Below are 24,240 nucleotides of genomic sequence, written 5' to 3'. Positions count from 1 at the left end.
TTCCCAAACCTTGTAATGTTTGAAGCATTGGATATTGCTGTTGCTGCCCCAGTGCCCATGCTCCTGCAGCTGGCTCAGAAATGTCATTGTCTTCCCATGGCCTGGTCTGGTCCTTTGCAATGAGGATCGATGCAGTTGATGTGGTCTCAACTTCATTTTGGGTGAACAGCTGAAAAAAATTTAAATTTTATGAAGACGCTGGACCAGGTTGCCCAGAGAAGTTATGGATGCCCCATCCCTGGAAGTGTTCAAAGTCAGGTTGGATGGGGCTTTGAGCAACCTGATCTAGTGGGAGATGTCCCTGCCCATGGTGTGTGTGTGTGTGGACTAGATGATGTTTAAAGGTCCCTTCCAACCCAAACCGTTTGATGATTCTATGAAATGTTCCCCATCAGTTTAGCACAAGGTTGGCTGTAAGTTTTACAGCCCTTTGAGAAGGCACTGCAAGAAGATTGGGATATTATTTTCATACCTGGGTCTTTCCCAGTGTAATTATTTGAGGAGAGAATGTCTCCAGCCTGTGCAAGGATTGGGGAGAGGTGTCATGCCTATGGGATGTGGAAATTGGGAGAAACCACAAAAAACACCTCAACAATCCTGCATTGCAGGTGTAATCCAATGTTTCTTATATAACATGCAGCCATAAAAGCGACTTCGATGGTTTTGATTGCAGGATGAAGTAATGGGTTGAACTGTGAAGAAGAAATCCATTTAGATAGCTTTGATAACAGCATTGCAACAGCATGCAGTAGAAGCCAAAAGCTTTTAAATAGATGGAGAAAATATTAAACATTTCAAAGGCAGTTTGTATTGTTTGCCGATGGTCCTGGTGGCTTTTCTGTTAGTGTTACAACTTCTACGGTGATGAACGTGGCACTTGGAAGGATGTTTGGGGCCAGGGGAGGAGAAGGGCCCGTGCCACCGGGGCTGCCAAGGGAGGTCAGCGGCTGAGTCTTGCCAAAACCAGGACAAATCAACTGTATCGTGGTGGCTGGTCATCTGCTCCTCCACTGTATCGCCATCATACATCAGCACTACCCACCAAGCGAGCGATCCCATCCCCATCATTTCAGCCCTTTGCATGTGGCCGCATGGCACCGTCGCAGCTCACTATGATTTAATTGCTGAGGTTAATTAGGATTTAAATCCACAAGATGGAAAAGCTTGATTTCAGTCATCAGGTCTAGTCTTGTTCCCCATCTTTATTCACCAGCTGTTTTTCTGGAGGAATCTTTAATCTCGTTGGTTGAGAACCATTATAATGTACCTGTAACTATTTTTCTTTCGCAAGTCAGGAGGATTTATTAGGTAGGTACATCTTTATTTAGGCAATTAGGTAGCTTAATAGGTACTCATTGAGGTTCATAATTTTTCCCAGGTTTTGAAAATGGTAAATGAGATCTGTGCTGGATTATTTTTTTTCTTGAGATTAACATTAAGCTGCATTTGAATGGAAATTCAGATTCAATTGAACCAAATTAAAATAGTTTTTAAAAGTGTTTGTTTCATAATTAGAACTAATTATTGAAAGTAGAGAATTGTTTACGGATAAATTAACAGGTTATTGCTGGTCACTGTGTATTTAAAACTAATGGATCCCCTTTGTTTATGTTTGTATATTGGAAGAAGACATGTGCTTTTCTATTTTTCAATTTCCGATCACTTTTTCAACCTCAGATATCCTAGTCAGTGAATGGGATTGTTTGAATAATCCAAATGAGGTTCTTTAAATAAATTAGGTCTTAAAATAGAAAGTGTTTATTTGAGATTTGACCTTTTTATTTTAAAGAAGAAAGCAATAATATATATAAATCAATCATTTTAATGGAATTACTTGCTTTTTTCTGTGGATTTGGGGTCCTCAGGCAGCTGGTGGGTGAGGATAGGGACGGTGCAGGAGATCGGAGCAGCTTCCAAGGGGAACTGGTGCAGGAGCTCAGAGGACTGCTGGCATGTTTGAGGAATACTTTTAAGCCTAAATCCTGTGTTTTGTTCTGCGACGTGCTAAGGAACAAGGATATTGTGATTTTTTTTTTTTTTTTTAACTACTTCTCCCAAATCAGGGTTTTGCATTGCCTCCTGGGAGACTTGGGATGGACGAGGTCCCTCCTGCCTCGCTGCTCCCTGGTGCTGTCCATAACTGTTGCCCCAGTTATGATCCGCTTTTTCCTCAGGAATCAAATGCCAGCATGCAAATGTGATTTCTTACTATGTAAGGATTACTTTAAAAAAAATAAGCTAAGCCTAAAGAAGATATCCAGAAGTAAAAGAAAACTATCCTTTAAGAGCCACTTGTATTGCCGTCAGCGCCAAGAAATCCTCTCCGTTTCAGCTGGCTGAAACGCCGTTGGGATGTTCTTGCTCTGCTCTTGGTTTTGTGTTTAATTTATATGTATCAGATACTCTAATATGTCAAATATGGGTGCATTTAGGCAGGTGTTTGTGTGGGTTTTTTGGATCAGATGGTCTTGTGTGTTGAGTGTGCACCCGTGTGCATAGCACGGGGGTGTTAAATCTGAATATCTCCTACAACTCTTGCTGTGTGCTGGGGCGAGTCATCCTTGTTGCTAACCCTCACTTTCCACATTGGCTTGGAAATCTCCCTTTTTTTGATCTATTTAAGAGGGGAGCATATTCCACTAGCGGCACTTGCTGGCTCCTGGTTGAAGTTTTGGTGGTTTTCTTCCATTCTGAGCAGCTTTGCTATGTTTGGAAGCAAGGAAAGCACGTTGAGCTGGGCATCAACTGACTGTTGACTGCACGTTGTCTTGCTGAGCCCTTTTCTCCCTCTTGGTCCGGTTTTTGCTTTGGTTTACTGGTCTGTTGGAAGAAACATTTCTGTTTCCCAAGCAATGTGAAGTTGGTCTTGCAGAAAAGGCTGGAGGAAGGACCCAGCATTTCCACTTTCTAAATGAGGTGAAGTCGGTCAAACAGAGAAGACTGGAAGAAATTTTGTATCGGAAATTGTGTGGCCAGCAGGACTAGGGAAGTGATCGTCACTTTTTACTTGGGGCATGGGTGAGACCGCACCTCGAACACAGTGTTCAGTTTTGGGCCCCTCACTACAAGAAAGACACTGAGGTGCTGGAGCGTGTCCAAAGGAGAGCAACGAAGCTGGTAAAGGGTCTAGAGAACAAGTCCTGTGTGGAGTGGCTGAGGGAACTGGGGTTGTTTAGCCTGGAGAAAAGGAGGCTGAGAGGAGACCTTATTGTTCTCTACAACTGTCTGAAAGGAGGTTGTAGTGAAGTGGGGGTTGGTCTCTTCTTGCAAGTAACAAGTGATAGGATGAGAGGAAATGGCCTCAAGTTGCACCAGGGAAGGTTTAGGTTGGATATTTGGAACAATTTCTTCACCGAAAGGTTTATCGAGCACTGGAGCAGGCTGTCCAGGGAAGTGGTGGAGTCACTCTCCTGGGAGGTATTTAAAAGACGTATAGACGTGGTGCTTAGAGACATGGTTTAGTGGCGGACTTGGCAGTGTTAGGTTAACAGTTGGACTTGATGATCTTAAGGGTTTTTTCTAACCTAAATGATTCCATGATTCTATGAAGGACACAGCAGCTTGATGTTTAATCATGGGAAAGAGAATAAGAAAAATCAGACTTGGTCAACACAAGCATCTACAGAGCACTGGCATGAAATGGCCAGACTCAGGCAAAGTTGCTCCTGCTTTGAAGGATGCAAGGGAAGAGCCCAGATCTCAACCTACAGATTGTTTTATCAGCCTAGGACCTCCCACTGTAACTTTTTTAGCACAAGACACTGTGATTTTCCCATCACGCTCCGGCCCAGCATTGGTGTTGGACCTCCGACATCTACGACTCTGTTTTTAAACATTTTTATAGCGTTCCTCTACCCCCTTTTCATTAAAAATTTTTCTTCCCCTGTCCACCCTGGGGGTGGGGGAAAGACAACCCTCAACCTTGTGTAGTCAAGGTTATGGCGATAAATTCTGTAGCATTGTCACTTCTATTCGGAGTAAATTGGCTGGCCGCTTTCGGGCTGAAGGGAAGATAATTTGCTGTAGTATTTCAAATGGATTAGAAATGGATTTGAAGGGAAAGTTCATGCCTCCCATTACAAAGGCTAGAAAGAAGACTATCTTAAGGCACTGTTCACACTCTGGCCTTCATTATCCACGCTTAATACCTTTCCTATTTTCCAGCGTTAATGAAATTTCCTGCCGGAGCGGGCCTTCTGGACGGACGGGAGGACTCTTTAGATCCACGGGCTTGTGCGGCAGAAAGGGAATTACAAGCCCCTTGTGTCGAAGGGCCGGCGTATTCTTCAGGTCCTTGGCCCAGCTATTATCTCATTAATTTTATCCTCTTTTCTCAATACAGTTCATTTCCAAAGGCCGTCCTTTCCATTAGGGTAACAATTCAACGGAGAGCTGTGACACCGCCGCCGATGAAAAGCGACTGGGTGTTTGGTGCAGCTCCTTGCCCTCCGTTACAGCCGTCCTTCCCCTCTCCTGCCTCGCCGGTGGCTTTTCCCCATGGCTGCTGGGTTAGATGTCACTAACGGGGAGGGGGGCACACACCAGCAGTTGTGTTGGGGCTACACAACTGCTTGGAAGCAACATTTTGGCTTAAGAGGAAAATAGATGTTTCCTATGGGTGAAAGTTGGTCAATTAAGCTCCCCCCCGGCTCTTCTGTATGGTCTCAGGCTCCACCGAGATTTTTTAAATCTCTTATGGCTCCTATAATATACATAAATAGAATAAATATTCTAATTAATATAGTAAATAATAAATATCATAAATATTCTACAAAATAATACTCTATAAATAATACATGTGGCCAAAGCTGAACCCGATGCGTGCGTTCAGCTGCCGAAATCCCCCGCGAAGCATCACCAGCATTTCCCGGTGAGCAGCATCTCCTCTCCCGTTGTGTTTGCATTGGGACCCCCCATGATGGCATGAACATCTACGGGCAGGGGGTCCCAGCAGCCCCAGGTTGCATCCCCTGGGCTCACCTCCCTACAAAGTTGCATCTCCAGTTTCTGGGGAGCGAAGAGTGGAGGAGGTGACCTCCGAGGTTAAAGGGGAATAAATACAAATACAAATAGCAAAGTCCCCTGGGGAGGTGTTTAAGATGGGTTATTGGGGCCCATTGCACCCCACGGCAGGTATAACCCCCGTTAACATTGACTTTTTAGATAGGAAGGTTTCCAGACGAGGAGCTGGGCTGGTGCAGAGCCTCCATGGAGGCTGAGGGGTGCTGGGGACATTCCTGCTTGGACACTTCCACCACCCAGAAGGTGGAAATGGAGATGGTCAAGCCTCCAGCGAGCTCAAGCTGAGCCCTTGGTTGAGACATCAGTCCGGTGGCCCTTGGGGCTTTGGCAGCCTGAGCAGACGTTCTGCGGAAACTTTGCTTGGAGGCCACGTAAATGGTCATTTTTCTACCTCAAAAATGCAACGACTACAAATTGGAGGAGGTTCAGCCCCACTCCCTTTGCGGGGTGAGATGCTTTTCGATGCTCTCTGCTGAAATCCTTGAAAAATCCCAGTGGGAACATCCCTAACGGGAGATACGATGCCTGTGGTCCCTTGCCTTTGGGGCTTGCCCATCCCTAAGGACTGCCAGAGAGAAGAGCGCGCTGCTGCGCACATCGCTGCTCTACTCCTCTTATACTGGCTTTTTCTTTTTTTATTAATATTGCTTTATAAAAGTATAAAATGTTTTATAATCTGCAGCTGTTGCTATTTGCTCAGCAGCTGCTACCTGCTTGCTCTCTGCTCACATACCAGGGGTCAGATGCCACCGGGTAATAACTCTTGATAAATGGTGACTTTCGAACAAGGAGCGCCGGAGTGTGCAACCACTTCAGCGGGTTGAGTGAGTGCAGCAAAGCGAGAAAATAAATATCCTGAGGATTCGCGGGATTCAACCAGCCGGGCTCTTAAACTGGTGCTTAAACCAGCACTGTTTAGGCTCAGGCGGCATGAGCAGCCCCTGGGGCTACGCACAACTTGGGTTTGGTTGGATTTTATTGATATTACAGTCATAAGAGGGTTTTTTTCCTTATATTTTTTATTTTGCACCGTGCTGATGTTTTTCCAAGGAAGCGCACTGAGGATAGGAGCAGTTCTCTAAGTTATCATTTGAGGCAGAAAACCCCTGTGCTGGAGAGGTAGCAAGTATATGCTCAGGGACGTGTGCCTGTTCCTGGAGAAATGGGGATAATTTGGGGTGTGCAAAGCCCAGGTTGGTTATGGATGTACAAGGAGAACTGAAATCCGTGCAGGAAAAGGCAAAGCTACTTGTTTGGAGCGTGCCTTTGGCGTAGCTCTTGTGCGCCGTCATTTTTGGGGTTGAGATGTCTTGAAATATGAGGCCCGGATATTATTTCATATAAATATATATATATATGTATGTATTGTATGTATATATATATTATTGAATATATATATTCTCTATATATTGATATTAACTGTAGATAATATGTATAGATATACAGAAAGAGATATCTATAGGTATAGAGATATCTATATAGATAGAGACATAGATATATGTCTATATAGATATCTCTATAGAGAATGTATATTTCAATATATATTGAATATATCTCTATATAGATACAGATGTTATATATATAATATATAGATTTATCTATACAGATACAATTTCCATATAAACAGATACATAGATAATTTTCGATATAATTTATAGATCTATAAGATATATTCTATGTCTATATATAGTCTATAGATATCTGTCTACATCTATAGGTATATACAGATTATACATATCTATAGACATCTCTCCATATATCTCTATTTATATATATATATTTTTATATGTGTGTGTGTGTGCATATGTATATAGTGGCATGTCTCTGTTAAACGCAAAGGAGGCAGAAAGGCTTTGCTTTGGGTTAGGGGCAGTAACGAGGTTTTGCTCCCGGTGGAGCCGGAGCTTTGAACGGCTGTGGGAGGGCAGGGGCTTTCCCAGGGCCAGCACAGCCCAGGGTTTGGGGCTGGGGGCTGCGAGGAGCCAGCACAGCAAAACCCCCGTGCCCTGGGTGCTGCCTCCGCTGCACCCCAGCCCAGCCTCTCCCTGCAAACCAGAGTGGGGAACATGGGTGAGCCTGGGGCTTCTTCCCTCCCCTCTAACAGGCTGAAAGAAAATATTAAATATAGGTCATATGTAATCATATTATGTACATATAAAATAATACCTATATATCATATCTATCATCTCTAGCTATAACTGAATATATATCATTCAATATATATTCAATATATCTATTCAATAATATCTGAATAATATAAAATACTAAAAATAACAATACTATTCAGGCCTTGTATCTCTAGCAATTATCTCTAAGTATTATTGAATGTATATATTGAATATAGGTATTGAACACCTCTAGATATTATTGAAAATATATAATTCAATATAGGTATTTGGTGTATAGATTCAATAACATCTAGAGATAATTTATAGATAGGTAATAATATATAGATTTTTATCTATAAGTATCTATTTATTACTATATGATATGTAATCTATAGAGAATATATTTCAATATAGGTACTCAGTATATGTACCATAATACATCTCTCTCTCTCTCTGATTATATATATGGAATGTATATAGAATTATATATATCCAATAATCTCTCTCTATCTTATATATAAATTTATTTTAAATATATAATACATATTGTATATATGAAATATATATATATGTATTATGCATATATACACATATATATGAAATAATATCCAGGCCTCATATCTCAATCAATAACATTTTATAGGCGTTCTTCCATGTTTTCTATGTCAAAATCCAAGTAAATACATCAGTCACTAGCCATTCCCTGGGTGCTGCGTGTATCCGGGGATTACTTATAGCGCAAGCAAATGCTCGGTCTTCGCCTCTTACTCTATTTCCTTTGCAATCAGCAGTTCTGGCTGCTTCTGTCCTGCAAACTTGGGAGTTTTCAGAGGGGTTTTTTCCAGCCGTGTTTTCTGAAGAAGACTTTACAGATCCTCCTTGAAGGGACTGATGCTTATAGCTCAGTGCTGGGCAAAACAGGAGTCCAAAAGCCATCGGCACTGCAGAGCCCATGGATGGTGGCGTGGAGCATCCCGGTGTCCTCCTGAGCTGCTTCACCGGGAGGAAGAGGAGGAGGAGAGCTGGAGCTGGGATGGGTCTTGTCACAGCCATGGTGGTGCTTTGCTATATTACAATACTGTTATTGGAATCACAGAATAGTTTGGGTTGGAAAGGACCTTTAAAGGCCATCTAGTCCAACCCCCCTGCCATGAGCAGGGACATCTTCAACTAGATCAGGTTGCTCAGAGCCCCGTCCAGCCTGATCTGGAATGTTTCCAGGGATGGGGCATCGACCACCTCTCTGGGGAACTTCTCTACCTTCGTTGTAACAAATTTCTTCCTTAGATCTACTCTGAATCTCCCCTCTTTGAGTTCAAAGCCATTACCCCTTGTCCTATCCCTACAGCCCCTACTAAATAGTCTCTCTCCATCTTTCTTATCAGCCCCTTTCTATATTGAAAGGCCACAATAAGGTCTCCCCAGAGCCTTCTCTTCTCCAGGCTCAACAACCCCAACTCTCCCAGCCTTTCTCCACAGCAGAGGTGTTCCAGCCCTCAGACCATTTCCCTGTCCCTCCTCTGGACCCGCTCCAACAGGTCCATGTCTGTCTTCTGCTGGGGACCCCAGAGCTGGACGCAGTGCTCCAGGGGGTCTCACCAGAGCGGAGTAGAGGGGGAGAATCCCCTCCCTTGACCTGCTGGCCATTAGGCACTTGATATCATTTTTCTTGGCTGCATTAGGCCACTGATATGCCATGAGACCTTTCTCCAGGTCCTGCAGCCAATGCTGGCTGCAACCTCGGACATACAGAAGTTTGCCGTCAGCTGCTGGGTGGTCCATGGGTGGCCCTAGAGTCCCTCCTGCCATCGGTACCTTCACACAACGATGCCACCGCTGTGGCTCTTTGCAAGTAACCTGGTTTTGTAAAAATTAAGACTTGATGCTCCTCTCCAGAGCAGTTTCATGAGGACCAAGCCCTTGGGGAAACTGGAAGCGGGGCAGCAGCTTCTTTATGCAATCCCCATCCCCTCCGCAAAAACCAGGCAGCAATTTTCCGAGCTCGGTAGCCAGTGGCAGCAGCCCGATGAAATGAATAGGCTGTCACGCTAAGCACTAAGAAATGTAACTATTACATTTTACAATTCTCTTTTTCTTTGCAGCACATGTTCATTTAAAGGTAATGCTCTCCGGGGTTTGCATTCTGCTGATAGGATAGCGGGATCTTAATTTACAGATATTCTCCAGTAATGCGCGGTTTATATACGTTCTGCTAATAGCATTATGAGCATAGTTTAGACTAATACAAAATTAGAGCTCTAATTTGCATAAACAAATTACTGTTTGGATTAGCGCTAAATGGGGAAGACGACTGATATTTGAGGAGATTTGATTTGGCTGCAACAGCTCTGTTTGTATAACAGCGTATGTACGAAAATGAGCTGGGTGGCTCCGTGTGGGTTGGGAGGGAGGTGGGATGGTGCAGGAGGTACCAGGTCATGAACTGGTGGGGTTTTTGGTGGCAGCTGAGCCCCTCTGGGTCATATTTGTCGCTTCAGAGCTTACTGATCCTTCAGAATAACCTAATGGGCAGCACTAACCGGATCACAGCTCCTGACCCATTGCCATTCCGTTGCCTCGCTACAGGGTTTGAGGATGTAGGGGAGAGATGGGGAGGTGCAGAAGGGTCTCCAACGCTGCCCGCTCGACCCCGCTTGCGTCCCAGCATCCACTCCAGGTGATAGATGGACGACAGCAGCGGTCTTGGGCAACTTGTCACATGCAGGGATGTAGCAAAACCCTTGCAAGAGCCAGATTTGGGGGGGAAATAATAATATCAGAGTTATAGTGCCTAATAATAATAATTATAATTATAATTATGATAATAAAAGCTTGTAGAGCTCCGTAGAACTTGGCTAAGCTCAGGAGAAGGTCCCGTGTTGCTGATTCCCTCGTGGGATTGCATCCACATTTCTTTCTTTGCTGCTGCAAGCCAAGGGTGTGAGATGGAGCGTCAGCCCTGGCTGCGTGGATCCTGTTTCGGATGCACCAGGCTGCCTATTAAGAAGTACATACCAGCAGTGTGGATTGAAGCCACGCTGTGTGCAAGGCATCGGGGTCGATGGCAAATATCTGTAGAGTTTAGGGACAAACATCTTGCTGTGTCCTGGCAGGTTACGGTTGGGTGGGGACCTGACCTTCAGTGCGTGGTCTCTTCTCCTGCGGCATTGCCGTGGGTGAGCTGGGGGGAAAGAAACAGCTTTTTGTTGTGTGGGGGAAGCAGTACTATGGGGAGAGTCCTTGCAGGTTGGTTTTTTTGGTGTAGATCACGGGGAGTCAGAGCAGCTCCTCTGTCTACAGCAAAAGCATGCGTGGTTCTTCCCTGCATCACCTCCATCCTCAGGCAGCCAAGGGTCTGCTCACGAAGCAGCAGCTCCTTGCGATACCTTCTCTAGTTTGGGCTTACCTTGACTTTCTTTTGTTCTTGTAGATCCCAGCTATTAAATCAAATGCGCCCATCGCCTCAAGGTGGCAAGTCCCAGCACGTGCAACAGAGATGGAGGAGTAAAGGCTATCGCTGCATCGGCGGGGTGATGTACCGAGTGTCGGCAAATAAACTCTCCAAGACTTCCAACACCCCTGGCCGGGGCAGAGACCTGAGCACCAAGAGCCCTGGCAGAGCAGGTGAGCAGCAAGAATTTGTCCCGGTCTGCATCCAAAATCTGTTGATGTCCCAGCTTCAGCATTGAGGTTGTTTTTTACCTGCTTATTCCCAGCCCGCATGTTACAACTCATCCTCTTGCCTCGCAGGAGCCCAGACACAAAGGTGATGGGCATCCCTTTGGTGCCAAAGCGCATCCCCTAGCTGTTCTTGCTTTATGGTAGCACTGAAGGGAAAATAATGTAGAAGAAACAAAAGGTTTAAGAAAATTGAGGTTTTTCTCAACTCAGGCTTAGTTCAAGCTTGTAGAGTATTGTGCCATTAAACTTGTTTCTTTTTTTAACCTGAGCAAAGTGCTGGGCAGCTTCAAACAGCACTGCAAGGTTAAACGTATTTGAGATGCTCATCAAATTACCTTCAATATTGACCTAACAAAAGCTGGGAGGATCATTCTGCAGATAACTATGAAACAGGCATTTCGACACAGTTACCGGCTTTACATTTAGCTTCAATTAAATTTGTGTTTCAGCTCCTCTTGTACTTGATGCCTCTAGTGTGGCTCTTAGGCAAGAGCAGGTTTTTAACTGTGCTTAAGTATTTTTTTGAGTTTCTACTTGGAGTCAAATATTTTTGCTCCGTAACTGCTTTATTGACAAATTTTGGGGACAGTTAAGCTGGGAAAGGCAAAGGTAATGGCTCTGTGCTATTGTTTTTCTTTACTGGAAGGATGAAGGGTGCAGAGACAAGTATGTTCACGGAAGATGCTATAAATGAGGCAATTTAATGCCAAAGTCATTGTACATGTGGTGGCAAAGTGAATGAAGAGGGGCAATAAATAGCACGGTGTTGTTGAGAGGTGCAGCCTCTGAAACTGCCTGCATCCTGGTTTGTGTGAGCATGATGGGGCATCCTGGGTAGTTTTAAACCCACAAAGAACAGGGATTAGGGAGGGAAGGAGCTTTGTGCAGGCACAAAAATCCCATCAGCAGGAGAGCTGAGCAGCTCCGGGAAGTTTGAAAAGCATGAGAAAAATTAGGAGCAAACAGCAACATCTCAATAAAGAGTAAGTAACAGCCCCCTGGCGCTCGCACGCAGCCTGTAAGTGCCATTGGAGGGAAAATGGAGAGAGAGAAATGAGGGGCAGGCAGGAGAGGAACAGCCGGTGATGATAAATCCTTACTCCACATTGTCGCTGGCAGGGAGGAAGGCAGAGATTTAGCTTAAACTGTGGATTAGCTGCCCCAGCCACCCGGGGGTGGGAAATGAAGATGCCTGCAGATGATGGCAGAGATGAGGATGCTGTGGTGGCCAAGGGGGCGCAGAGCCGATGGAGCATCACTTTCAAGTAATCTCCCTTCTGAGATCATTAAAGGGATGCTCAGCATCACCGGTTTGGGGACGGTTTGCTGGTGTTTTTGCAACTCAGCTCTTCTCAGGACAGATTTTTGGTGGCTGACTAGCCTGCAACATTGTTGTTGCTGCTGGCTCTGCAAATAGGTATGTGCACGCTCGTGAGTGTGTGTCCATATGGCTTGTTTTGAAGTCTGCGATCCTACCTGCGCGCTGTTAAATCCTTGGCTTTGGTGCTGTGTCTGAAGAGGATGGGCAAGGATCAGCCTTTGGAAGCATGGAAAAAAAGGCCGTCAAGTGAGCTGAGGGCTCTGTAGACCAAGCAAAGCCTGGTTGTCAGTGACATCGGATTTTTTCAAGAGCTTTGCTAACGGCAATGCGATTTTCCGAAGTGTCTGAATCAGGGTAATCAGCTGCACAAAACCAACTCGAGGGTGGTTCTGCCATAAGCACCATCCCTGGGCATTGAAGCTGTCACCAAAGGCAGCAAACGTCTTGCTGGAGTGCAAGAAAAGGGGTGAAACCCCCAAGATGTGGGCAGGGAAGATGTTAGATGGAGCAGGTCTGGTTTTGGGGCCAGGTTTCAGGACAGAGTTGGACCACTGGGAAGGATCCAGGGGAGAAGTGATGGCTGGAAGGACTGGAAAAGTAGAGGACCTGGGTCTGTGCAATCTGAAGAGGAGGAGATGGAGGGGCTGCAGGTCCCCAAGTTCATGAAGAGCTGCCAAGCAAAGGAAGGATGTCTTCTCCATGGCCAGGTGGAGCAGCCAAAAACCAAGGGGCTTAAACTGTAGCAGGAAGGGTTCAGGGAGAGCTTTCGAAGGATGAGGATTATGAAGTGCTGGAGTAAGTTGGCTGGGTGGACTCTGAAATCTCCATTATTGGGATTTTTTTAAAGAACAGGTTACATGAACTTCTGTCTGGGGAGGACACAGGTGGAGTATGTCCTGCCTTGCAGCAAGGAGGTGGACTTGACCCAAGCTGCTGCCTAATTTCTAGTCAATGCATTGGTGGCTTTAATGTAGGTGCTGGGAGATGGTGGGAGGACTGAACTGCCCACCACCATGCTTATATCACTGTTTCTGCTGCTGTTTGGAGCACCAGTATTTCCGAGGCAGCTTTTCCCAAGCCCAAATCTTCCACATGCCATATTTAAAATGCTTGTTCCAGACTATTTTTTTTCATTTATCTAAGTGCAAGAAAGTCTCTAAATTTGTCTGGCCGCTGGGAAACAGCAAAGTCATGTGTAGGCAACTCAGCAAAGGCTGATGGATTCAGCCTGTCCATGAATATCCACCTCTGGGCTGGGACCAAGCAGAGGAACACCAGCTTAGAGTGCAATATCTGGGAGAGGTATTGAGCCAAAGGTATGACAGGAGGGTTTTTGCAAATTCAGGCATCGGCATTGCTCTTGGGGTTTTGCTGGGGGGGATTTTGGGTATGGGGAAAACCCTGGGGCTCAAGCCTTGCAAGGAAACAGTGATGACTTTCAAGGGATTTAGTTTGCAGAGGTGACCTAAAGCAGCTTTAAAAAGCAAAAGATAGGTAAAAGGCACAGGGTTAGCATGCACCAGCAAGCACTGGATACTTTTGTAGATACTTTTCCCCCTTTTTGATCTCAGTTTTAAAATAATGAGACTTTCATGGAGATGTGCAACAGTCTCTAGGTTAGCAGGTCAGACCTGCTGGCTGGTGGTGGGGTGGGAGCTGCTCCCCATTGTGGCTTTACTGGGGGTGATCGGGCACGGAGGAGATGTGATCCCTCCCATCTTTCCTTCCCCACTGGTACCACGTCCTTTACTGAGGTCTTGTTTAGAGAAACAGGTTTAATTAGTGCTGCTTTGGGACAGAAGGTCCCTTCCAGGGTTATCTTCTATAAAATACAGACCCATCTTTTTTTTTTTTTTTAAGATATTTTGCTAGTCTCCTTCCCCCTGCCACACAGTGCAGTGGGTTTGTAACCATAAAGCCTTGGTAACTGGTGTGTGTCAGTATTTGCATGTCATCTTTCAGCTCGCGCCATAATTCATCCTCTGTCGCAAGGATGGATTCAACAGATACCAGCGTCTCTTGCTTTACAATAACTGGGGCTGGCAGGGTGGAACATTTGTGTGTGCTCATCGGGTGCGAGCCTTCACACGTTTACTGAATGCTCTGTGCTTTTGACACTTGACAAAGTTTATTTAAAAGATGAAAAAAACAGCTTTTCCTTTCCCTTCCAGTGGCAGACGCTGTGTGTTTGGGGTAGCAGAGAGATGGGAAATGCTCTTGACAGTTTAATAGCTTGGAGTTTACTTACGGTGGGTTATAATTCTGCTGTTTGCCTGAATTTATTGGGTTGGTATTTTGTCTCTTCGTGGCCGACTACAGTAAGAAACGCGATGCTGGTTGCTGCAGCTGATCCATCAGTGCCATCACACTGTCCCTGCCAGGCGAGCAGGATGGGCGATCTTTTTGATGCTGGGGGTAAGTTAAAATTTGGTCCTGGGGATGCACCTCCTGCAGCCCTATGCTGTATCAGGGTCAATCTTGGGGCTACCAGGAGGGATGAAGCAGCTCATTCATCTCCTGAAGCAAGGGGAAGAACATGGGTTTTGCCATGGCTCATCCACAATCTGCTTCCTTATCAGCAGTGCGGCATGGTGGACACCTGGCTTGGGGACAGGGGAAACATCATTGCAAACCCAGGAAAAGTTTCTGAAGGTGTTTTGAGCATAAAGAAGCTCCATGGAGTGGTTGGTGTTTTGGGGCATCACAGTGGTCCGTACAGCTGCTGAGAATGGTGCTGTCGTCACATGTGTGGCTCTGCTCCCAAAGGGCTTGCTGCAAGTTCTGTGCTTGTGTCCTGAACACTAAAGATTAAATACAGAAATAGAAAGACTTTTTGCCTCCCCAGCTGGCCGGTGAGCTCAGATGTACTGTAACTCAGCTGCTCAAGCAAGGATGGAAGAGGCTCAGAAGAAGACATCTAGCTGCAAATGCAGGGCATGGACACCCGCTCCTCATCACTGTGCAGGATGAAGATGCAGTGTAAAACGTGGAAAAGTGCTTTACCCCTGGGATAACTAGTTATTTCTGCAAAGATATATTTTTCACTTTGCAGAAGTACTAGAAAATAGGCAGCGGGATGGTGTGGAAAGCATTCAATACGTTGCAATTAATTAAGCAAGCATAATAATTGGGTTTCTCTGCTCACAATGAACCTTTCCTTCATTTCTTTCTACAGCTGCTAAGATGTTATTCAGACACTTGAGGAATTTCCATGAAATTGGGGAAGGAAGCAAAAGGTCCTGGCAACATAGCATTTCACAGAGAAATTCAAAAGGGAAAATAAAAAAAACCGCAGCCCTGTACAAGATTGAAAGCAGCAGAAACCAAATTAAGGTTTGACATTGTCCGGAAAACAGCCCTGACCTCAATCTAGGCAAGAGCTGCCACCGCTGCGGTGAGAGGTATTGCACACTGTGAACCGGGGCTGGCTCCGGTGGTGTTTTGCTGGTGTCCAGGCTGCTTTCCATGGGCAAATCCTCACCTGTGCGACTTCCTCATCCTCAACTGAGGTTTTACCTCCTGGGAAGTGTGAGGGAGCCCCGGTGGGATGAAAGGCTGGTGGCTTTGGGGACACTCCAGTGTGGCTAGGCTTCACCTGCTGGAGGCATGCTCATGGGTGGCAGCCAGCCTCTTGAGCCACATGGTTTTATTTATTGGTGGTTTTCAATTTTTCTCTGCAACCATAGGATCCAGAAGCCTTGGAGATACCCATGACTGCTGAGCTCCCAAAGGTGGAGGTTTAAGAGGAGCTTTAAGTTCTCCTGAGCTGCCGATGTATGTCTCCCAGTACAGCCATGACAGCGTCTGATGGCAGAGGGGCAAACTATTTCTAAATACATGATTGAGTTCAACCTTCCAGGGCTGGGGGGCTTTCCCTGCATCTAAACACACTCCCTGTCTCCACCCTGTGGCGTAACATCCCCTCCTGCCTCAGTTTCCCCACCCTGCTGCGACAGCATCTTAGTAACAGCTGGGGAGACTGAAGATGCGAGCTTCTCTGCTGCATCACGCTAAAGATGGATGACTGATGCTCATGAACGTGATTTCAGATGCGGTGGGAGAACTCCACACTCGGCAAAAGGAGGAGGAAGATAACACGGCGCAGGGAGCCATGCGTTGGAAGAAAGTGCACTCTCGGCTCCTTGTTTACCAACTAATTTTAGAAGTGCTGAGCGCTGCAGAAATGCGCTTTCCGTGTTTGCAAGGATGATAAAGTGCTCAGCACCGCTGTCGGGCTGGCCAAGGGCTTGTGTGAACGATGCTCTCTCCTCTGAGCTGCTTGGCTTTTTAAAAAAAGAAGAGAAAGATTTAAGACTGGACACCTTGAACATGTTGGGACTGAGTGGTGGAGGGGTAAGGAAGAAGTTGGTGGAGGAGAGGACAACCCAATGCACCAAGGTGTGAGAACAGTGAAAACTGGAGTGTTGCTTTCCTTAGGTTTCAGCTGGTTTTGGTGTTGCTTGTGCTGGAGCGCACTTCTGCTCAGTCCCTTCGAGCTGAATTCCTTGGCTTTGGGATTGCTCAATCCCTCGGCCCCTTCATGCTCAATCCCATGGTTTTGGGATTGCTCAGTCCCTTACCCCTCTTGAGCTCAATCTTTTGGCCCCTTTGAGCTCAATCCCTGGTCTTTGGGATTGTTCAATCCCTTACCCCTTTTGATCTTAATCCCTTGGCCCCTTTTGAGCTCAAGCCCTGGTTTTGGGGATTGCTCAATCCCTTGGCCCCTTCACGCTCAATCCTATGGTTTTGGGATTGCTCAGTCCCTTACCCCTCTTGAGCTCAATCCTTTGGCCCCTTTGAGCTCCATCCCTTGTCTTTGGGATTACTCAATCCCTTACCCCTTTCGAGCTTAATCCCTTGGCCCCTTCAATCTCAATGCCTTGGCTTTGGGATTGCTCAATCTCTTACCCCTTTTGAGCTCAATCTCTTGGCATTGGGATTGCTCAATCCCTTGGTCCCTTTTGAGCTCAGTCCCTTGGCTCTGGGACTGCAGACGCTGGTGGGCAGAGACCTGGCGTCCCTGAGGAGCACTGCTGGATCCAGCACTGGTGTAGACGAGAGCTTGCAGAGCTCAGGAGATGCTCCACAGCAGCCGCTCCGGGCTCCTTGCAAGCATCAGCTCACACAACAACATCTAACCCGGACCGTGCTTCATTAATTGAGGTTGCTTTGCGAATAAAACATTCGTGACTGCCTGACCCAGGGACATGCATGATCCTGTTAGGAGCTGGGGTGCAACTGGGCAGGAGACTACAAAATGCTTTGCTCGTGTAGTGGCAGCTCATCCCTTCTTTTCCTGTTACCTTTAGAGAGTGAGGGCTTTTGCTGTCCGGTGAGTAAAATAAATTACCCCCAGCAGCTGCTAGTGCTGATCATCTGAAACAGTGGAACCCACTTAAATGAATAATAATTAAAGAAATAAATTTCCCCGAGTGCCAGCCTCAAAACTTTTTGTTCAGCAATAAAGCGAAGGAGAGCCTCGCAAAATGAATCGCTTGGCTGTTTCCGAAGTAGGCTGCCTGCGCCGTGGTGGGCGCAGCGGGGTTATAATGGGACCTATTAAAGGAGCCGGTGTGGTTAAAGGAAGCCTTTTCCTGGGTGTCAAGGTCATGTTGGAAGAGACTGAGTAGAAGCAAGCGTGGCTAATGGCAAAACCCCTTCCCTTGATGAGCAAGACTAAATAACAGGAAGCTGGGATGACCCTGTTATGGTCATCCCTGAGTCAGAGCATCGGCTGGTGGAGCTGATTGTCTGCCAGCTGCGGTTGCCTGGGCAAAGCCCTGGTTCTTTCCTTCCCTGTGTAATATTTCCATAAATTATTCTTGATTTGGGGCAGTTGAAAGAGATGGGCAGCAATGGGCTCGGTGGTTTCCTCTGTCCCCAAGGAGGGTGACCTGCATGGCTGGCACTGGCTGCCACCCTAACACGATGCTCTCACCCTCTTGTGCATCCCGTGGCTCTGCCACATCCCAGCTCTGTGACTTGTCCCTTTTTTTAGGTTATTTCAGCTTTCTACAGTCTTTCCACCGTATAAAAAATAAATTACTAGATAAGATGCACAAACAGACCTTTCCACATGATGAGGTCCTGGTCCTTGAGCTGTGCCCTAAGAGCAATAAAGTCCTTCCTAAATAATTAAGCAGGTAATAATTAACTGCACTCCCTCCGTGCAATATTTGCAGCTGATTTTTAGTGCAAAGGAAAATTTCAAGCATCCTTTTCGGTGTGCATTTGTTGCATTGCAAGCCCTTGGGCGAGGGGAAGCTGAGCAGGGGTGTTGGAGCTGGATGGAAGCATCCTGCTCCCCGTGCTGGCATCCTGGAAAGCACCGACTGCTGCTCCTGAGCGCGGTTCCCAGGCTGCCAAGGCAAATCTCTGCCGACCTTTCCCTGGAGGAGAAGGACCAGGTTGCAGTTGAGGGACCCCTCAAGCCCTGAGATATGTTTTGGGGTTATGGGAAAAAAAAGGTCCTAATTAATGTATGGGTGTTGGTGGAGGGGTGCAGCATCTGACCCGCTTGTTTTAAACATATTTTGTGGTTGTGGAGCCTTCGGCAGGGATAAATTATGGCTCTTGGCTCTTTTCCATCAAAAGCTGGAATTTCGAGCGGGATGGGCTGAGCAGAAGCGAACGCTGTGGAAAACACCACGGGACCGCTCGGCTGTGGATTCCTTCAGAGGAGCAGGGGGAAAAAAAAGGAGTTAGGCTGTAGCCCCCACTATTAATCATAGCTGTAATCATGCATTTAATGAACATGACAGCTCCTGCTCCCTCTGGAGAGATGCGTCGAGTCTCACGGCTGGGTTAGGTACAACAATCACTTCTCGACGCTCGCGCTTGATAAAACCGAGAGCCGCCGGAGCAGCCAGTGTCAGGTTGGGATGATGCATTAAGAGAAACAACCCCGTTTGCATGGGCTGCGTATTTCCTTACAGATGATGCGCGCTTCAAACCGACTAAATCATTAAGAAGGAAAAAAAAAAAGCAGAGAGAGAAAAACACCTGTCCCTTATGCAGGGTATAAAATATCAAGCCTGACGCCACCGTGCTGTGTGTAATCAGTTAAAAAGCCCTTAATGTGCAGTTCTTGATGCTCTCCCCAGCAGCTTTTATTTTTTTCCTTCCTTTTTTTTTTCTCCCCCTGTTGTTCCCACTGCCTTTGAGCGTGCACAGGGGAGGAACTTGCCATGCCACTTATTTAAATCTCTGCAGTGAGGGACTTTTGTAATATAGAGGAAAGCGTAATATGGGGTGTGTGAGTTGCTCTCCTGATCCGACAGCACCGCTGCATCCCGATGCTGATGCTCTCCCCTGTTGGAGAGCAATCAGGGAGAAAAACAGGATAGATTTGGGACTGGCATCTGTCCTGCAAAATAAAAGTGTGTTATGTCTGGACCAAATGAGACTCCCAGAGAAAAGAGTCAAGCCCTAGGGGTATTATTTTGGCTTTTTGTTTAATTTAGTCAAACTGCAGCAAATTTCAGTTCCTAATTTTTTAATTTAACCCTTATCCAGTTCTCCGTTTTTTTTTGCTCAGCCCTGGTGTCACACCACGTGGGCTACTTTGATGATACAGATACACCCTGAATCTCCCCTGTCTGCAAAATATCAAACGCTTTGTATTTGTTAATGCAAGTCTCTTGGTAGCAGCTCCAACTGGGCATCCTGAGTTGATAACCACTCTAAAAATCAAAACTTGGGCTCCTTGGACCTCCTTAAAGGTCTGAGACATCAAACCCACTCTCCTGCATTTCCTCCCTTGCTGCTTTGGTGCTCGCAGAGCCTTGCTTGTATTTAAACTTCTTTTTGCATGATGCAAAAGCTTCTAAAAATACCATCGTGCCAGAGCCTGAGTTTTCTCCATAAATCCCAGTCGACGGCAAAATGTGTAATTATGGAGCTTCTTAACCGGCAGCGTTACGGAGCCACTGGGCTGTCTCCTCCTGGGTAAATATTTAGGTGGTTTTCTAATAGTTCAGAGAGGATTTGCATGTGGGGTGACTAATTAGGTGGTGGGAAAGCGTGGATGAAGTTTCTTTGCCAGCTGCCAGTCTGATGCTTTGCCAGACCTGGTTGGCATGCCGGACGGATGCATCTTACCCGGATTTTGCCGTGTATGGGACTGGCTCTCGGGCGGTTAAACTGCCTCCAGGCTGTGAGTTAATTCACAGTAAGAGCTCGTAATGGGAGACGCACATTGCCTGTCCACGTATAATAGCATGACTTCTTGCCAGAACATAAAAGCTGGGCAAACTCCCCCTGCAAACATTATGCCATGGATGTATTTTTTCTATATATAAATTAAAAACCAGTGGCGTGAGGCTGTTGCACCCTTTATTTATTTACTTATCTATTTATTTCTTTAGTGATTCCTCCTTTCTGCCCAAGATGTGGCTGTCAGCCTGCTTTAACTAAAAGGATGGCACACAAGCACGGGAGCGTGTTCGTCCCCGAGAGTCCACTTTTATGCCCGGGTATTAAATATTCAGAGAGATTGTCTGCTGCCCTGGGGAGCCGGCTCCTGGTGTAGCCCGTCCTGCTGAGCTTGCTTTAAGGAGCATTAAACATAATTGCAAAGGGCTGAGGGATGCTCTATCCCTACCCTAATGGTCAGACTTTAATTTGGGTCTTTCTCCCTGCATCAGCTGGGAGGTCAACCTTGCTCGAGCGCGCTGGCCTCTTAACCCACGTCCTCGCTAAAAGATGCTTTGCGGCATCTTCGGAGCGACCCAAAGTTGATGTGCATTTATTTTAGTGCTGAAAACTAGTTGGAAAGACGCTCCTAGAGTGAGGCAGCTCTGTGATGAGGGGGAAGCCAAAAAACAAATGCAAAAAAACCCTCAGCGGTGGCTCAAATGCCCGGTTGATACTCGACGCGCTTGCGGCAAGCTCGAACGCGCTTGCCGGTGAGTTGCACGGAGCTTGCTCGATGCCTCTGATCGACAGGCATGTGCCGCCGGTGCCGACATCGCGCCTGCGCCAATTGCTTTTATTTGCAGAGGGAACAGATGGGGCTTCACCGACGCCGGCAGCCCGAGTGACAGCTCGCGCGTGGGGAGAGTGCGCTGCCGCACTATCAAATTCCACTCGCTCACTCCCCAACATGCCCGGGCTGGCAGGTGAGTGACTGAGCTGCTCTCATACCACCTGGAAAGCTGAGATACGGCCTTTATTTTCAATTCATTCTTTCCTATGCCAGTCAAGGACAATTTAATTATGTGTGTGCACGTATCGAAGGCAGGCGCTGGGCTTCCCCGGCTGGCTGCGGGGAGCAGCCAAGCCAAGCGTGGAAATTTCCTGGACTGACAGCGCAAGCGTGCAAGTTGCCCAGAGGGTTTTTTTGGCACATTCAGGTGCCGAGGGGAAAGGTCCCTGCTGTGTTTGGAGCTGGCAAGGGGCCCTTTTGCCATGGACGCTCAGGAGGTGCTGGCAACGTGGAGGTCCGTAAAGAGCATCTTCACCCATCCAGGCTCTGGGAGCTGCCTGATTTGGGTTAAGCAATAAGATTGTAGAATCATAGAACGGTTTGGGTTGGGAGAGACCTTCAAAGGTCATCTAGTCCAATCCCCCTGCAATGAGCAGGGACATCTTCAACTAGATCAGGGTGCTCAGAGCCCCATCCAGCTTGACCTGGAATATTTCCATGGATGGGGCATCAACCACCTCTCTGGGCAACCTGGTCCAGTGTTTCACCACCCTCAGTGTAACAAATTTCTTCCTTAGATCTAGTCTGAATCTCCCCTCTTTTAGTTTAAAGCTATTACCACTTGTCCTATCACTACAGACCCTATTAAAAAGTCTGTCCCCTTCTTTCTTATAAGCCCACTTCAAGTGTTGAAAGGCCACAATAAGGTCTCCCCGGAGCCTTCTCTTCTCCAGGCTGAACAAGCCCAGCTCTCTCAGTCTTTCCTCATAGGAGAGGTGTTCCAGCCCTCTAATCATTTTTACTGAGGGCTGCATGAGTTCCTGCAAAATTTCTTAATTCTGAGCAAATTATCTGTGTTTTCTTCTTTGTTTCCAACAGCGAGGTTGTATTGTACGCCCAGTCCTGGCTTCTCTCCATCCGGCTGCCTGAACAGATCAGCTACGAGCCGATACATCGCCAGGTCTGTACTTGTGGGGAGGAATGGCGTGCTCCCCCTCTGGATGCTGCTTGTGATTTATGCTCAGAACGGTGTCAGAAGCTAGAGACGCAGCTATTTAACTGGCTGTTTATTTGGTGAAGCTCTGGCCACTGCTTTTCCCCCAGCCTCTACAAGGTAGTTGTAAGCTCAGCAGAAAGCCGCGGTTTCTGCTTGGAAATGGTTTGAAAGGTTATTAATGGATAGCAACACCTTTCTGCAAGCAAAGAATGCCAAATCCTGCTTGGAAAGTCCCTTCTAAAATCAACTGTATTGTTCTCAAGCAGTATTTTGGGTTTTTTACCCCAACTCTGAGAAGCCCATCTCAATTCAGCCCAGCAAACCTGCAGGTTTTCCTTCTCTCTGTCCCACCCACAAACTGGGAACCTGCCATGTGGCAACTGGGAAGCACTGTGTATGGGAGAATGATAGCACATTGCTGGTGTTCAACACCCTGCCAGCTTTCTCCTTGCCTTTTTTTTTGTGCTACAGCTGTGCCGCATGTCATCACGGCCTTAAGCATGAGTGTTTGCAGACAAGTCCCTCTTAATTGTAGCAGACTAAAATTTATTCCCAAAGTGTGTCTGTTCCAGATGTCTGTATACAGACGTAAGGCCAAATTCTAGCTATATTTTATCATATCCTACCACTAATATCAACTGATTTAAAATCTACCATCGGAGTTAATTGGTGCTAAAGTCCAGCTTTGAAATGCTTTCTCTGCAGATCAATGTGTTGGTGACCTGGCCAGGTATCACCAGTAGCCGAGGTGTTGACTATGGGAGAGCCTTTTTTAAATATCGTAACTTCAGCAAAGAAATGATCTTTTTTTAAATGCTTATCATGCCATATCATGGTTTGCCTTGCATTAGCTTTGGAAGCACCTCAAGTGCCAAGAAGCAATTTGTGGTGGGGGTTGGTGTCCCCCAGAGCCATTTGTAATGTGAGAGGTGGTGGCATTTGTGATGCTGAAATGAGACTTTCGCATTCAGTATTTTGGCCATATGAAGTTGTCTTTTTCTCATTCCATTTTAACTCAAGAGCTGCAGACAACCAGTAATTATAGAGGTAAAAATATGCATTCACCCCTAAAATAGTTTCCTTGAGCAAGTATTTATCGTGGGTAATGCTATTGTGACCCTTAGACCTGTGTTTCTCGCACCAGGAGGGCCAAGACTGTGGAAATACATAAATATTATATAATATTTTTATATTATACATATATTAAAATAACTTTATATATAAATATTTATCCTTAGTCTCTAAGGAAGCAATGCATACAACTACCCAGAGAACCTAAGGTGAGTGGCTTTGTTTGCCCCCATCCAGAGCACTGTGTCCTCTGCAAACTTGAGTTGACCATGCTGTACCATCTAATTATCTGCTCAGAGAGATCAAACGTGCCCTCCGTAGTGTTGCATTCACCCAGATCTCAACACTTCCTCTCTTCCTCCTGGTCCCGTACAACTCTATAGCTGCTGGGTAATTACCTCTTCAGCTGGAAGCTTGTGGGAAATGTGTGCTAAGCAACTTTTTATATCCTTAAGTAACTTCTAGTGGTACCAAGCAATTAATAGCGAGTTTTTCTGATATTTGGTGTTACCTTGTGTTTCTGCGGCCGTCACATAGGCCCTCATTCATTGAGGTTCATAAGCAGGTGCCCACTTGAAGGCCTTGAATAGCAGCAGGCCAGCTGGCAGGGACTCATGCTGAAGTGCCCTCTAAGTTGTTCAGCGTTTGCATCCTGTGCTGCACGAGCCCAGCATGGGAGAGGATGTTTTCTGCCTCACCATGTTCCCCAAAACTGCAGGAAGGTCTCCCCATGCTCATAAAATCATGGGAGAGAATCACGGTTATGGAGGTGGGAAGGGTTCTCTGGAGAGCTGTCCTTCCTCCTGCCCCAAAGGGCCTCTTGTCCTTCCAGCATGTCTCTCTGAGAAGGTCTGGTTCCACCTTCTCTACACCATCCCATTAAGAAGTCACAGAG

General features: G+C 46.4%; 1 protein-coding gene and 1 long non-coding RNA gene across 2 annotated transcripts in view; both read left to right on the top strand.

Moving 5' to 3' along the window:
• ZC3H3 (zinc finger CCCH-type containing 3) overlaps positions 1-24,240 on the top strand; it is a 179,321-nt gene that overhangs the window by 111,133 nt on the left and 43,948 nt on the right. Inside the window, exons 5-6 of the mRNA XM_069780176.1 lie at positions 10,561-10,754; positions 22,157-22,238. Coding sequence (XP_069636277.1) covers positions 10,561-10,754; positions 22,157-22,238 — 276 coding nt within the window. The remainder of the gene's footprint in view (positions 1-10,560; positions 10,755-22,156; positions 22,239-24,240) is intronic.
• On the top strand, positions 12,391-16,655 carry LOC138684846 (uncharacterized). The gene is made up of 3 exons (XR_011324153.1): positions 12,391-14,547; positions 15,308-15,465; positions 15,819-16,655. It is a non-coding gene; the product is annotated as an uncharacterized lncRNA (long non-coding RNA).

This window comes from Haliaeetus albicilla, chromosome 3, assembly GCF_947461875.1.
Source record: "Haliaeetus albicilla chromosome 3, bHalAlb1.1, whole genome shotgun sequence".
Taxonomy (NCBI): Eukaryota; Metazoa; Chordata; class Aves; order Accipitriformes; family Accipitridae; genus Haliaeetus; species Haliaeetus albicilla.
Note: the sequence above shows the minus strand (reverse complement) of the source record. Positions and strands in the feature narration are given on the sequence as shown.